This window comes from Vulpes vulpes, chromosome 14 (genome assembly GCF_048418805.1).
Source record: "Vulpes vulpes isolate BD-2025 chromosome 14, VulVul3, whole genome shotgun sequence".
Taxonomy (NCBI): domain Eukaryota; kingdom Metazoa; phylum Chordata; class Mammalia; order Carnivora; family Canidae; genus Vulpes; species Vulpes vulpes.
In genome coordinates this window covers 136,841,964-136,857,718 of record NC_132793.1, presented here as the reverse complement: position 1 = coordinate 136,857,718, position 15,755 = coordinate 136,841,964, and the positions used below count along the sequence as shown (strand labels likewise).

The following is a 15,755-nucleotide window of genomic DNA, read 5'->3' as shown; positions in this document are numbered from 1 at the left end:
CATGGGCAAGGGGCCAGAGGCAGCATCTCGAAGATGAGAGGCCCCAGGATGACAGCCAGCAAGAGAGTGGAGATCTCAGAAATACAAACACAGGGAAATGCCAACAACTATGTGTGCTGGGAAGAGGATCCCAGGATCCAGAAAAAATGTAGCCTAATCAACACCTTGATTGTAGCTTTGTGAGACCCTAAATATAGGACCCAGTTAAGTTGCTTCTGGACTCCTGACCCTCACAACTGTGACATGATGAATGCATGTTTTTTAAGCCACTAAATATGTGATAATTTGTTACAATAAAAAAAAATACAAGCATCCTTCATCCTTAGGTAAAAAGGATATTAACACTTAGCATTTTTAGGAAAAAGGACATTACCAGTCATTAAGGTAATACCTTAAAAATATATGTGAATCTAATGGTTACTTTGACCTATTATAATTCAAAGTAGTGAAAGAAAAAGAAGTGGGGAAAGATTTGGGACAAGAAGGTACCAGGTGTCCAAAGCATATAGATCTAAGTTATCGCAACTTTCATGGTGTGCATTAAACAATTGGAAGAATATGCTATAAATTATTAACTAATGAAAGCAAATGTCAGAGAGGCCATATTAAAACGTAATGCCCCAGGAGACCATTCATCATCACCTAAAATTGAACTAAAGTTATGCCTGATTTTGAGAGAGCAACAAATCAAGTTCATGAAACATGAATATAGATACATAATACGACCTTTGTCGTATTTGGGTCTGTGGTTATCAGATGTGGCTTTCTGTTAGCTATCTATTAAATGGGATTTTTTTTTTTTGATTAAGAAGTTTGGGGGAAAAATCTATTGAGCATCACTTCAGATTTAACTGAGTCAGACTCATCAGAGCTAAGAGCTGTTACCCCCCTAACATACACATTCCACCAAGGGGTGGAAGCCCACCAAAGACCTCCTAAGGCTCCAATGTAGTCGGTCTAAACATTGATATTTTTCTCAGTACCATAGGACTCATCACCATCAGATCAATTCTTTTTGTGACAGAAGCACCTTATGACTAGTTCACTGGTTGTCAATCTTGGCTGCACATTATAATTACCTGGAGAACTTTATAAATCCCGATGCTCAAGCTTCTTCCCAAAGCAATTACATCAGAATCATCAAGCATGGTACCAACCTATTTGTAATTTTTAAAGGTCCCGGAGTGATTGCAAGATGCAGTTAAGTTTGAGACTCCTGACATGTAGAAAATACCTTGTATCTTCCAGTATCCTCTCTAGTACACAGTTATGTAGCTCAAGACCCAAAACGCTGTGAGGCAGTATGTAGGCCAACCATGACTGGCCACTGACAATACTAAGTTTGACTATTTGGAGATACACTATAATAACTCCTTTTTGTTGAGCTCATGTTTATTATCTAAATTTTCTTAAGAAAACTTATAAATTTTCTTAATTTCTTTAAAAGAATCAGACAAAAATCAGCCAAAACAAAACAAAACTCCGGTACTGTAGGTATCAATATCCTCATTTGTCGAGTTAAGGAGACATAGGCGACTGACTCAGAGAAAGCTGCTTAAACAAGTAAGATACGGGCTTGAGTCTGAGTGACCCAAAGCTTATGGTATCTTCATAGTGATTTTTTAAACTGCGGTCCCCAAACCAGCAGCTTTAGCATCACCTGGGAACTTATGAGAAATGCAAATTCTTCACCCCAATCTCAGATCTACTAAATCATAATCTTTGAGGCTGTTGCCCAGCAAACTGGTTTTTAACAAGCCTTTAGTTGATTCCAGGTACTAAAGATTGAGAAACACTGCTATCTTCTCCATTTCTACCAGCCTCCTACTTTAAGAGACTCAGTTCAGCCGGTGGTAAGAGAAATAAGAATGTGGGGGTGACTCAGTGGGTAAAACAGAGTGACAGGCTGAGAAATTTTCCCTTACTATCTTACCTTTCTTCCATCCCCCGTTTATATTAATAACCTGTGTTGGAAATGAGGAAATGCTATCAGGGATATGGTACTGGGAAAAGACTGGGGGGCTCTGGCGATCTTTACTAACGGGCGATTTGTCATACTGAGCCTTCATTAGATAAGTGCCATTGTCTTAAGATGTTGGTAACTAGCTTATCCTTTTAATAAAAATATAGGGCGCTTTAAAAGGTTTTATTAAAAAATAAATAACCCAATTGGTTCCATGGAAGTAATTTTTTGATCTTAAGAGCTTGAGATAATTGGTGTTCAGGAAACCAAGAGTAATTGGTTTGCTTTCTCTGATGTTAAGCTGGTTCAGATTGCTGCCATCCTATAAAACATGAGTGCCATTGCCCTGCTTTCATGCCTCCCTTGATATAATTCAGGGTATATTTATTAGACTTGTACATTTGGCTAGGGGAAAATAACCCAAAATGAAAATAACAGTTGTGTTTGATTTATCAGAAACATCAATTAACATTTTCTGAGCAAACCGTGGAGTCCTTTCTTGTAAAGGAGTATGTGAATAGGCTTTGGGCACTTTCAGGTCTGATGGAAATTTATCTCATGGTGCAGGATGGGGGGGTGGGACAGGAAACTGATGCAGAGAGAAGAGAACAAGAGAGGAAAGGAGAGAAGCAAAAGAAAAGAGACAACAGTTGACAAGGAGAAGAGACAAAGGAGGGAGAAAACTCAGGAAGAAGAAATAAAGCAAGGACCTGGAGGGTAAGAAAAGGAGAAAGGAGGGGGGTCTGGAAAGAAGGAGGAGAGGACAAAAGGCAGAAAAGAGGACAGGTAGGCAAAGACAAAAATAAAAGAGAGCAATAAAAGTAAAATAAAATAAAAGACAAAAATAAACGAATGCAGACGTCAGAGCCCGGGCAATTTCTGTGAAGTGCCACTTGGAGAAGACCAACCTGCAGAGAGATGCTGCCTCTGGAAGTTAACGATGGCAGTAATCATGATTTCAATTTGCAATAAATGGTACCAAAGGCAGGCTGACCCCAAATGGAGAGACCTGCAGTCACGTCAGTGGAGTGATAAATGCGTAGCAGGGTTGCTGAGAGGCTGGATTCAGTTCTCCTTTATTTGACAACCATTTTGTGTCAAATTGCTGCTGCCAGTGGTCATTCCAGCTGTTTTTTTTTTTTTTTATAAGTGTTTGCTCTCTCTGCACATGGTGCAGCATAGACATAACTAATAATTCTCTAGCCTCATTTCCAAAGCCGCTTTCTCTTTATGCGTGTGTATTTATATGTGTCATCATGATTGATTGCATATCCAGACTCCTTTTAACACCTCCGCAGAGACCTGGGTGTTAGCAGAGAACCAGGTTTCAGGGTAGTAATGGGGAGAGAAAAACCTTAGAAAGCCCAGGCAAGGAGAGTGGTGGAACAGAAATGGGGTAGAGAGAGACCCCCGTGGAGTCAGAGTCAGAGAGATGGTGGAAGGTTGTATGCCATACGCATGATGGAACTCTGTAAACATATGCTGAAAAGTCAACTAGGGTTACAAATTCTCTGAGTAAACTTTTATGTAAACTTTTTATGTAAACTTTTATGGAAAGAGGTAGAGTTTCTCTTTTGGTCAGCATGAGGTCGCACAGAGGTAGCAATTGAGATGGTCAGATTTGAAGAGGCTGGAATTAGCAGGACTCTTTGGACACTATAGAGTCTATAGTGGGGCTGGTAGGGGGAAGACCTGAGGAGGGATCAATGTAATTTAATTTGGATTTCAAGGGGATCCCTGGGTGGCTCAGTGGTTTAACGCCTGCCTTTGGCCCAGAGCGTGATCCTGGAGTTCCAGGATCGAGTCCCGCGTTGGGCTTCTGCATGGAGCCTGCTTCTCCCTCTGCCTGTGTCTCTGCCTCTTTCTCTCTCTCTCTCTGTGTCTCTCATAAATAAATAAATAAAATTAAAAAAAAATAATTTGGATTTCAAGGGGAACCTGTAGTATAGCTACTATGGTTTACATGTGTGTAAGAACATAGCACATGTTGGCCTGTGTATGCCATTGGAAACACAATCATCTGATACTTTTAAGGATAAAATGCCTTTTTCTTTTTTTTTTTTTTTAAAGTAGGCTCTATGCCCAACATTGGACTTGAACTCACAACCCTAAAATCAAGAGTCACATACTCTACCGATTGAGCCAGTCAGATGCCCAAGGATGAATTGCTTTCAAATAAATTCATGACAAGTCTTCTCTCCCCATATAGACCAGAAGCTCCTTGGATATCTTCTCTGGCTTTCGAATAACCTACAGTATCTAGCTTAACACCTAACACATACCAAGTGTTCAACAAGTCAATTGTCTGGACCACTCATTGTCCTTTGAAGATGATTCATTCAGGAAAGAGAATCCTAGGTGCACCTGGATCACAAAGAACCAGATGCAGGGACTACCTACAGACATTTAGGGTCTACAGTCATTGGTAGCATGGTTTTTCAGAAACTCAGAGTGACTCTTCTCCAATGTTAGGAATGGCATTCCATATGGGCCTCGATCTATAGTCAAGATTCAAGTCAAACATCAGACTATAGTTCAATAATGAAGAGAGAATTGAAGCCTCTTGAAATTATATCATTACAACCAAAAAACAAAACATACCAGGAACTGAAATGAGTCTGCCTTTTTTTTTTTTGTATCCATCCTTGTTTAATGTCCACCCACCTTGTGTGAGCACTTTGTGCCAAAGTGACCCAAAGTCTAAGTGGATATTGACAATATTCACATCTAGGAAAGATCCGTATGAAATGTACGTACGATGGCGCTCTCACAGAACCATGTGCTTTCCCTCATTTCCTCTCACTCCTCAATGCTCTGCTGAGAACAGTGTGAAGGTAAAGTTATAAAGGAAGTTCTTACATTCTTAAATCCTCTGTAAAGAATCTGGAGCTCCTTCTTGGTAAATTTGCTCTGGGCTTCCAGAAGCTCCAGAGCCTCAGGCCGATGCCGGACAGTGGCCATCTCCAGCTCATCTTCCACGCTGTCTGTGGAGGAGAACCAAAAAGAGGCTGAAGAACAGTCACAGGTCACTGGTGCTTATACACAACAACACAGGAGAACAATAAAACGTTTACTGGATGTCTGTGATTTTTCCAAAGGAAGGATTCTCGTACCATCTAAGTAGTCTTTACATTTCCCAGAGTTTACATAATAAAGCTACGACAATTCCACATACTCTTTTCCCTACTAGCTCTAATCATTAGATCTTACAATATTAGCATCTTTATAATACAGTTTGAAGAGTGCACAAAATCATGAATAACCTTAAAACCTGGACTTGGTGTGCATATACCAAGTACGGGTTGGAAAAATGGAATTTCAGCTCAATGACAATCAGTACCACCCTGTGTATCACACATCTAGGAGGTAGGACTCTGCCAATACTCTCTGAGGATTAAAATATTTGGCCTGGGGCTACAAATAAAGTGGCCAGTTGAGGTGCTGAAGTGAGTAATCAGCTGCTGATTTCACTGGCATAAACCCAGTCTTCACGGGTGCACTCTGGACTGGGCCTGGGAGAAGTTCTGGCTAGACCCTCTTCTGCAGCCAAGGGAGTCGATAGCTACAGATAAATCCTAAAATACTGTACTTTCCTTTGTGTATTATATTTACAGTATGATTCCTCAAAGATGCTCTTTGTAAAAAGAATTTGATATCCATATAAGTTAGGGAAATGCTATAAATGCTATTATAGTGTGGGACCCAAAGAGTGGAAATTAAAGGTTTCCAGAGGACCTGCAACGAACAATTCTGTTTAACTTTGTTTAACCCAATTGACCCCAAAGGGTATTTGTCCACAGAACCCTCTCTCCCCACAGGTCACATCTGGTGATCTCTACATGTCTGCCCTAGGCTCGTGTGGAACATTAGTTAGGAGGTGTTGGCTTATATTAGGATCTGGGTGCTCAGGTCTCAAAAGTATAGCATCCTTGATTAATTCCAGCTTTTTTTTTTTTGCAGTGGGTCCCCATGGAGGCCTAAGAGATTGTTCTTGCCATCATCCAATCCACACCTTGGCTAAAGAACTCACCAGGAATATAAGTATGCAGGCCCAACCCCATAGCCATGGCTTGCTAACCTCCATTGTATTCCTTCTTCTTAGCTACAGATTTCCAGCTCAGAGGTTCAGAAGAAGAGCTTTTTTTTCATTAACTCTGTGCCCCGGGCCACTAGCATTCCAATTCCACATCTCATGTGTCAGAAATTTAGTCATTGTGGCCAAAAGTCATGTCATTCAGATACTCAGAGCTGCCTTTCACTAACACCTGTACCTACTTTCTGCCCTCTCTCACTAAGTACAGTGATGGGCCAGAGTTTTCACAGAGCAGGGATAAAGAGGTTTCCACAGAACCCTAATCTTGGAGTGTCCTAATCACTGCCCTCAAGTTTACAAAAGCCCAATAATGGCAGTGAAACAGATACCTGGAATGGTTGTGTTTGTCAAAATGGGGAAGAGACGATAAAAGCAGACATTTGTTTTGTACTCTTCGTATTTTAATAGCTTATTGTGAAACTGTGAGATGGAAAAGCTGCAGGATAGTGATGGATAGATAAGAAAAATAAAAGGGACATGAGAAGATGGGAAGGCCAAGAATAAACTCGAGCTGACAAGTATGAAATTGATGCGAAAGTAAGCGAGCTATGCACCTGAAGGATGTGTAGAGGCCTACAGGTAGCTAGGGAAATGGCAACTAGGCATTCACAAATTGACCTCCGGCTGAGCTTTATGGGGAAAATCAAAAAAGTCCATATGGGGCTCCTTCAATTTTCTCCTTCATTCACTGGAACATTTGAGTAGAATAGGCTGATTCTACTCAATAGGTCCTGAGCTTAGAGAGGAGGTGCTCCCTAAGATTGCTGTTGATCCAATGAATTGGACTGTGTTATTGTTACTGGAGTTGCCAATGCAGAAATGAATGCCCTGGAACAGACTTGATGTAAATAGATAACACCAGATAGAAAGACCCGGCTTTCTTGAAAAATATCTTCACATAAACTTCTTTTGAGTTGATTACAGAATAATCCCGTCAGCCTAAAATGTTCCTCTTTCTTCTTTCTGCCTGTTGAAATGTATATATCTTTAATGATTTAATTTAAATATTACTACCTCTCTGAAGCCTTTCCAGATTACTCCACCATGCAGAACCCTGTGCAGAGTTCTCACACCCTACCTACCTCTCATGAAGCATAAAAACATAATATGACCTGTCCATGCCTGCCTTCTCCATTGTGGGTGACTTGGCGATGTGAGCAGTGTCTTAGAGATATGCATATCCTCTGGGTCTAACAGTCTGGTGCCCATAATCACTCAATAATTATTTGGTGAGTGAATGAATGAATGAATCAGTAAATAAATGATGTTGCTACTAAAGTTTCCATTCCCCTGGAACCCCTTGAACCTCAGCAGCCCTCTAGAAAATTATTTCTCAAACTGAGGTTTGTGGACCCTTGGTAGACCTTAGATGCCTTCTTCGGAATCACTGTGTTCTCCATGCCTTGTTCCGAGAAACAGCAAGAGCAAAGGCAGAGGAAATTTTAATCAGATTTTCTGAGTAGTGCTTCGATCATAGCGTAACCTTTTGTAGACACAGTGACCCTTCCACTGGAAAGAAACAAAACTGCATTCACTCCTTGGCCTCTGTAACCACACAGCAATCCGAACCACACCACCAACACACTTCCTTCCTCCAGCTCTCACAGACGTGCTGATGCTGAGACGGAGACAAAAGACCCAGAGCCAGAGGGTCAGTGTAATTAATTGAATTAAGTGTGTGCTAGGATTGAGCATCATACACAATATTCAAAGCACCGCACTGGAAGCATCTGCCTGTGGACTCTTGTTTTCCCGGCTGACTGGTACCGTATTTCCTAATGACTCCTACCTGCCAAAGGGCTGTTTCTATTTGTAGGAGGCTGACAGGCTCTAAAAACCTGAAATCATCAGTAATCACCAGCACACGTTAAAAAAGCAACACCACCTAACCCAATCAAGACTGATTCCTGGAGGCAAACTCTGGAGAGCACAGCATGAGGCCGCACCCGACTGTGAAACTCACAGGTTGACTCAGCCACCTTTTAGGAGAATGTATTTGGGGCGGGGAGGGGTGTGTGTGTGTGGATTTTAATACAACACTTAATATCTATTGAGCGCCCATTATAGGGCAGGAGGCAGGATAGGTGCTCTATTAATATAATTCTAGTACAGTAACTCCATGATGAGGTAAAATTGTCCTTTTTTTTTTTTTTTTTTCTTTTAACACATGTGCTACTGGGTCTTATAGAGGTGAAGACGTGAGTGACCAGATGTCACATAGGAGAAAGATAGAGACAGGATTCACACCCAAGTCTCTGATGCCAAACTTTATGTTCTTTCTCCTTTGTCATATTGTCTCTCAATACCAACAGAAAGAAGAATGATAAAAACAACATATTTACCTCCTCTCCTTTTCTGCACTGTCAAATATCTCAGAAAATTTGACTAGATCCACTGGGTCCATTTTCTACCTCCTGTTTTCTCCTTAATCTCCCGTAATCTGACTTCTGGCACCATTATGGGTTGAACTGTATCACCTCAAAATTTGTATGTTGAGGGCCTAACCTCCAGTATGGCTGTATGTGGAGATACGGCTTTTAAGGAGGTAATTAACATTAAATGAGGTCACAGGGACCCTAATCCAATATAACTGGTATCTTTATAAGAAGAGAGAGACACCAGTGATACACACAAGCAGAGGAAAGGCCATGTGTAAGCACAGCAAGAAAGCAGCCATCTGCAAGCCAATGGGAGAGGTGTCAGGAGAAACCAACCCTGCAGGTATCTTGATTTTGGGCTCCCAGAACTGTGAGAAAATAAATTTGCAGTTCAAAGCATCTAGCAGTGGCATTTTGTTATGGTAGCCCTAGTAAATGGGTACATCCATCCATGTTCGAATGACACACAACACATGTAAAGGCAGGTCTTGTTTCACATAGTTTGCCCAGCTGGACAATGGGCAAGCCAATCTTTACAACAGCCTTCAAGAGAGGGGCTTTTGATCCCACTTTAGGGATAAGAAAACTGAGGTTTGGAAAATCAAAGTATCTTGTTCAAGCTCAAATGGCTAGTGAGTAATGAGGCACACAGGTGTCTTTAGCACCCTGAAGTCCAATTTTTTAAGCATTCTGCTGAGATTATTAATAAAAGTCACCACTCTATAGAGAGCTTTTGCTCTAAGCTTGGCTGTATATTATCTCGTTCTAATACTGACAAAAATGGTGTGAAAGACCTATTATTCCCTTATTTTACAAGGAATAACATGCTTACGGAGCTTAAATAATTTACTCAAGGTCATATAGCAAGTCAGGTTCGCAGCTAGGATTTGACCCTTTGGTTTTTTAATACCAAAGAGGATGAGCTCAGTCAATACGCTATTTTAAGAGTTGGTAACAGCTATATACATACATACATATATATATATATATATATTTTGAGTTGACTTCTATTGCATAACTTTTATTAAAGACTATTTTATTTTTTAAAAATGTTTTAAGCATAAGAAAAGTATACAAAATGTTATAAAGAATACCTATGTTCTTACTATTCACGTTTCTCAAACCAACATTTGCCTTAGACATCCTATTTTTTTTTAAGAAAGAAAGTACTGCAGCTAGACTCAGAAATCCTGCTCCTACACATTTCCCCAAGCGAAAGGAAAAGTTATAGTCTCACTAAAATCTGCCTATGAATGTTTACAGTGGTTTTGTGTATAATCACACAAATCTGGAAAGAATCCAAACATCTTTTGATGGGCAAATGTATAACAAATGGCAGTACATCCATTCAATGGAATACTACTCAGCCATAAAAATCAACAAACTATGGATATATACACACACATACAACCACTTGGATGAATCACAAATGCATTGTTCAGTGAAATAAACCATATTTGAATTTTCTGTGCGATTCCATTTTTGATCACATTTTGAAAAAGCTAACCATGTAGACGGAATACAGCGTAATGGTTGGTGGTGGGGAGCAGGGTTGACTACAAATGCCTGTGAAGGAATTTTGGGAGTGATGAATATGTTCTATATCTTGATTTTGGTGGTGGTAACTTTATTATATTTATCTTTATTATATTTGTCAAAACTCATAGAATTACACCAAAATAGGTGACTTTCATTATATGTAATTTATATTTCAATAAAAAAAGAGAAAAAATAAACTAAACATTGAACTGAAACAACAGCTCTCCCTCCCTCTCTCTCTCTCTCTCTATATATATATATATATATATATATATATATATATATGTTTTTTTTTTTTTTCAAAATCCTAGGGGAAAAAATTTTAGACTGCCACTGAACCCCCCCAATGCCTCAGGGAAACCATGCCTGGGTGCCTTGGAGAGATCACCATGGTGGCAGTCAATGCTGTGCTGCTTTAGAAACAAATAGAACAAGGTGTGAAAGGGACACTATCTCAGAGCTGGAGAAAACAAAATGTTTGCATTTATACATTTTTCCACAGAGAAATGTAGGTTCAAGGAGGCTGGGTGGTGTCTGTGTCTAAGATTAAAACCAGAACCAGGTGGGACCCTGGCCACCTGAATCATGTCCAGGCCTCTGCAACTCCACAGGCATCTTGCTGGGTTGCTAATTCGGTGCTGCTTTTGCATCCTGAGACAAGCTGAATACAAATAGCATTTTAATTCATGTATCTTCTAACAGATTTAATTTTAATCAGACAACTAATTCCCAAACCCAGACACCCTTGAGCTCCCCAGCTGTCTCTTTTCGTTATTTGTTTCTTAGATTTAACTCTCTCAGGGCCAAGGTTGTCCTAGTCTGAGTAAACAGTCCCCTCAGGCCGTGACACAGTTGGGCTAGAAATTGGAATTCAAATCACGTGGGAACAACAGAATGAGTTTTAAAAATAGGCATCTTTCTCCTCTTTCTCACAACTTCTCTTCTGCAGTAGTAGTTTATTACAGTCCAGTTTATAATTCTGCAAATTTGACTCCATCCAAGGTCAAGCCATACCCTCCAGATCGTAACTACAGAACATCGTGGTTTACAAACACATATGAGTGTGAGGTCTGCCTTTCTAAAGCAAGTGTTTGTAAATAAGGCCTGTAATGCTGAAATAAAACCATTTTATAAATAATGTCAGTCCACTTGGAAGTTTGGTTTAGAATCCAGTCTGGGGACACTGAGGTGGGTCCTTCCTTCGTCATAGCATGGGACACTGCGAGGCCACTGCCTTGTTCCACAGACCACTGGCTACATCAGGCTGTACTTACTGAGCACGTGAAATCAATGAATAACTACTATAAGCCTCCCCAGCGTAATGGACATATCTACAGGAGGTCCTCTTTGCACAGCATAACCCTTCTTTACATAGTGTATCTAGTTTTCATTATAAAAGATCATAAATTCTATGATTTTAAAATTCTGTTTGAACTCAAATTGACTTGTCTAGCCAAAGATTCAGCTGGCTTGACTTATATTGCTTAATGTCATTTATAGAAATACCTTTTGAGTCTCTCTTCCTAATGTTTATGCGTTATTAAATTGGTTTATTTTTTTTTTTAAATTGGTTTAATAGTGACTTAATTAGTGTGGCAATAAAATCATGATGAGGATGATTACCTCCTAATGATATGCTACATGTGATTTTAGAAGCTTGGTCCAGTGGCAGGTATCGGAGGATGGTTGGATGAATTTTGCTCCAGGTTTTAGATTTATAGTAAACACCACTGGAAGATTCTTGACTATACACATTGGAAACTACTTGTGAGAACTTTTAGAATTGGGCACCCAGGTGGCTCAGTGGTTGAGCGACTGCCTTTGGCCCAGGGCGTGATCCTGGAGTCCTGGGATCGAGTCCCACATTGGGCTCCCTGCATGGAGTCTGCTTCTCCCTCTGCCTGGGTCTCTGCCTCTTTCTCTCTCTCTCTCTGTCTGTCATGAATAAATAAATAAATCCTTAAAAAAAAAACAACTGCTAAAATAAGAAGATGCTACTGTTTGGTTCATGTTCACACCTGTCACAACATGACAAAGAACAAGCTTTCCAGGTGAAGATTTCCAAAGCTCTTGTACATGGTACCAATGCAACCCCTTCCCTGTCTTTCTTCCTACTTTGAACACGTGTACAGGCATTGGCGAATGCCATAGATTCAGAGCATTCCATGCCTTAGCTCCAACCCTCCCTGTCCTCAGAGGGGTTGGTATCACAATCAGTTGAGGAAACTGATTTTCAGGATTAAGGAATTTACATAAGTTCACACAGCTAATAAGTGGGGTTGCTGGGATCTGACACAAACCTTTCTATTTTCTGTTCAATCATTTGACTTCTCTCGATGGAGAGTTCAAACCCGGGACAAGCACTGTAAGCAATTGCTTAAACTTTGCCAACTTTAAATGCTTTATTTCAAGAATATGAAGGCCTGGGAGCCCTCTTGACTCTTGCTGTGCTCACAACCACTCACCTATCCACCCACCAGGAGCTATTTTCGGGTGCGCACAGAGAGTACACGAGCAATTAACTCCAAGCTGATGGAACACAGCCCACAAGTAGAAAGCAATCAATCCATCCAAAACACTGCAGGAGTCCTAGCACACCCCAGACCACCCTAAACAACTAGAACCCCCTAATTTTTGTTAATCAGACACATGTTTCAATTCTGGTCCTGAAAATATGTTAGGACCAAAAAAAGCCCTTTATAGTTAGTATTCTATCCTATTTAATATTTATATATCGCACAGAAAATGAAAAGTATTTTGAAAATGGCCAATTATTTTGAACATCTTCTGTTAGAGGTGGTTGTTGATAATGACACTGAAATTTCCATTCTAGGAGAACTTGAATTACTTTCCAGTTTCATGACTGGGTTCAATCACTTATAAACTATAACTATTCAGAGGAAAATTGCTGGCGCTACTTCTCACAGTATTCATGAATGGACAGTCTCTACCTTATTTACAAACATAAATAATAACTCTTCATGCAGGTTTGGGTTTTAAAATATGATCACCTAATTGGAATGCTTGTTATTAGTATTAGCCATATTATTACCGTAGCAAGTCATGTGCGACTCCTTATGATAGGAGCTATTATTTCATAGATGGTAGGGTCTTACTTGCTTTTTGGTAAATGAGCAACACAAAAATTATATTTCAAGTCATTATACATGGAAAGAAAATCTACAATAGAAATGCTGGGGTTGGGCAGCCCAGGTGGCTCAGCAGTTTAGCGCCGCCTTCAGCCCAGGGCCTGATCCTGGAGACCTGGGATCGAGTCCTGCATCGGTCTTCCTGCATGGAGCCTGCTCCTCCCTCTGCCTGGGTCTCTGCCTCTCTCTCTCTCTGTCTCTCATGAATAAATAAATAAAATCTTAAAAAAAAAAAAAAAAGAAATGCTGGGGTTTGGTGAGAAGGAAACAAGGAATATGACTGAACTCACACATCAAGGTAGACCCAAAAGATGGATAGTTTAGCCAGGAAAGTCCACGGCTGAGAGAAAATACAATCAAAGAGAAAACTTGAAAAATTTGGGAAACATGGACAGAGATAAAGAAAGATAGCCAACGATGGATGGCTCACTGAGTTAAAAATGCCATAACAAAAGGGTTTCTCCTCAAGTCTGACAGACTTTCTTTAGTTTGTCTTTAAAATCAAATGATGGTAACAAACCAGTTTTAATAGCATTTGCTCTGTGTAAGTGCTTTCCTTAGGTTAACTCATAAAATCCCCATCAGCACACCGTGGATACTAAATTATGTTCTACAGGGGATCCCTGGGTGGCGCAGCGGTTTAGCGCCTGCCTTTGGCCCAGGGCACGATCCTGGAGACCCGGGATCGAGTCCCACATCGGACTCCTTGCATGGAGCCTGCTTCTCCCTCTGCCTGTGTCTCTCCCTCTCTCTCTGTCTCTATGTCTATCATGAATAAATAAATAAATAAAATCTTTAAAAAAATTATGTTCTACAGATGAAGACACTGGCTCAGAGAGATGGAATGACTTGCCCCCGGTCACACAGTAGCAGAGCCTGAGTATGAACTCTGGATACTCCGGTTCCAGGGTTCACATAAGTGACTATTCCGTTGTCCTGCCTACCATAGACGAGGAAGGAGGGTAGTGCTCCACTTATCTGGAAATCACATACCCAACCTAGAATCAGGAAATCAGTAGCAAAAGGGCTCTAGGCAGAAAACAGAGTTTTCTCGCATTGAACGTGGTTTTGAAACTAGCTCCTTAAATTTGTGAATTTATATTCAAATAGAAAGCCTTAGCACGAGTGGTTGTAAGCCAAAGGCCAATGCACACATCAACACCCTGCTCTCCTTGACTCCTAGGACGGCACCTTGCCAAATGCCTATCACGATTGCCTACCTCAAGAAGACCGTCCCCAATTATAATAAGCTTGTAATTATAATATAATTATAATAAGCTTGTAACTCCACTTTGGAAGCAGCTGGGGATGGGAGAGGAGAGCTACAAACTGAAAGAAGCCCATGAGACACAATAATAATACCTAACATTTGACAGCTGGCACTTTGTAGTAAACAAAATCATTTTCACTTTCACTATCATAGCTACGCCTCACGATCACCCTGTGCACAAATACTGTCACCCTGCTTTTAGCAGGAATGAGTGGGGGAAGAAATGTTGTAACTTATGAAAGACATAGAAACAGGAAGCTATGAGTGAGGACTTCAACTCGAATGTACAGACTCTGAAGTCTAGAAGTGACCCCCGATTGCCTGAGAACAGAGGAGGAAAAGTAAAGTTAAAAAGGCACATGAGCACATTACAGCAAAGAATAATAACAGAATAGTCAATGCCCAACGTTTGATCTTGGTCATTAGGAACAGGCTTTATTCCCTTTGTTTCAGAAGATAATACGCAGGTGATACATTTTCATTTTTTTTATTTTTATTTTTTTTCACTTTTAAATTGTTAATTTAAAGCCTATTGTAAAAGAATAAACATATGGAAATCTTACGTATTTATTTATTTATTTATTTATTTATTTATTTATTTAGGAATCACTGATATATAACAGACTAGTTTTAGCTATACAACATCATGAATCGACATTTGCATATTTTGCAAAATGATCACCACGGTAAGTCTAGTTAAAACTCATTACGAGATATTAGACAGATAGAAATTTTGTTTACATAAAGTAAAATGTATGATCCATAAGACGTTACCGGGTTGCATGTTGCTTCAGCAAGCAGACACTAAAGAGCTGGGATCTATTATGCAGGGAATTAAAAAGAGTTTGGGTAGGTTTAGTCATCAATTCTTGGTGGCATATCAGGGGATGTTTGGGGGCTAATATCAGGGATGCCGGTAAATACTTTGCCAGAAAACATTTATCTGTCAGGACCACATTTAAATCTTATTTATTTGAGTACTCTCTACGCCCAAGGTGCGGGTCAAACACATGACCCCAAGATCAAGAGTCACATGCTCTTGCGACTGAGCCAGCCGAGAGCTTCTATCATGGCCCTATTTAAAACAGAGCATTAGGAAAACCAAGCAGGGATCTAGGTTTTGTTATGTTCTTTCTAGGGTTAAGTTGATGTCCTGCCTCAGAGAAAGTTAGATGGCTTAGTCCCAATGTCAACCGGGCATTTGCGTGTGACTTGGCTAAGTTAGTAAGACTCTCCGTGCCTCAGTTCTGTCCCATGTTCAAGGCCATAAAGATGAGCATAAAATCCAACCTAATATTATAGTATAGAGTGACTCTGGACATAACATGAGCTGGTGCTTGTGATTGGGACGTAGTAAACAGTT

General features: G+C 40.2%; 1 protein-coding gene across 11 annotated transcripts in view; it reads right to left on the bottom strand.

The window, feature by feature from the left end:
- The window catches only part of KCNIP4 (potassium voltage-gated channel interacting protein 4), a 1,121,260-nt gene that overhangs the window by 103,909 nt on the left and 1,001,596 nt on the right, over positions 1-15,755 (bottom strand). For 8 of the 11 annotated variants that reach the window (XM_072737988.1, XM_072737992.1, XM_072737991.1 and 5 more), the window contains one exon: positions 4,823-4,947. In XM_072737988.1, coding sequence (XP_072594089.1) covers positions 4,823-4,947 — 125 coding nt within the window. The remainder of the gene's footprint in view (positions 1-4,822; positions 4,948-15,755) is intronic. The other 3 variants (XM_072737989.1, XM_072737986.1, XM_072737993.1) reach the window with 1 other exon arrangement.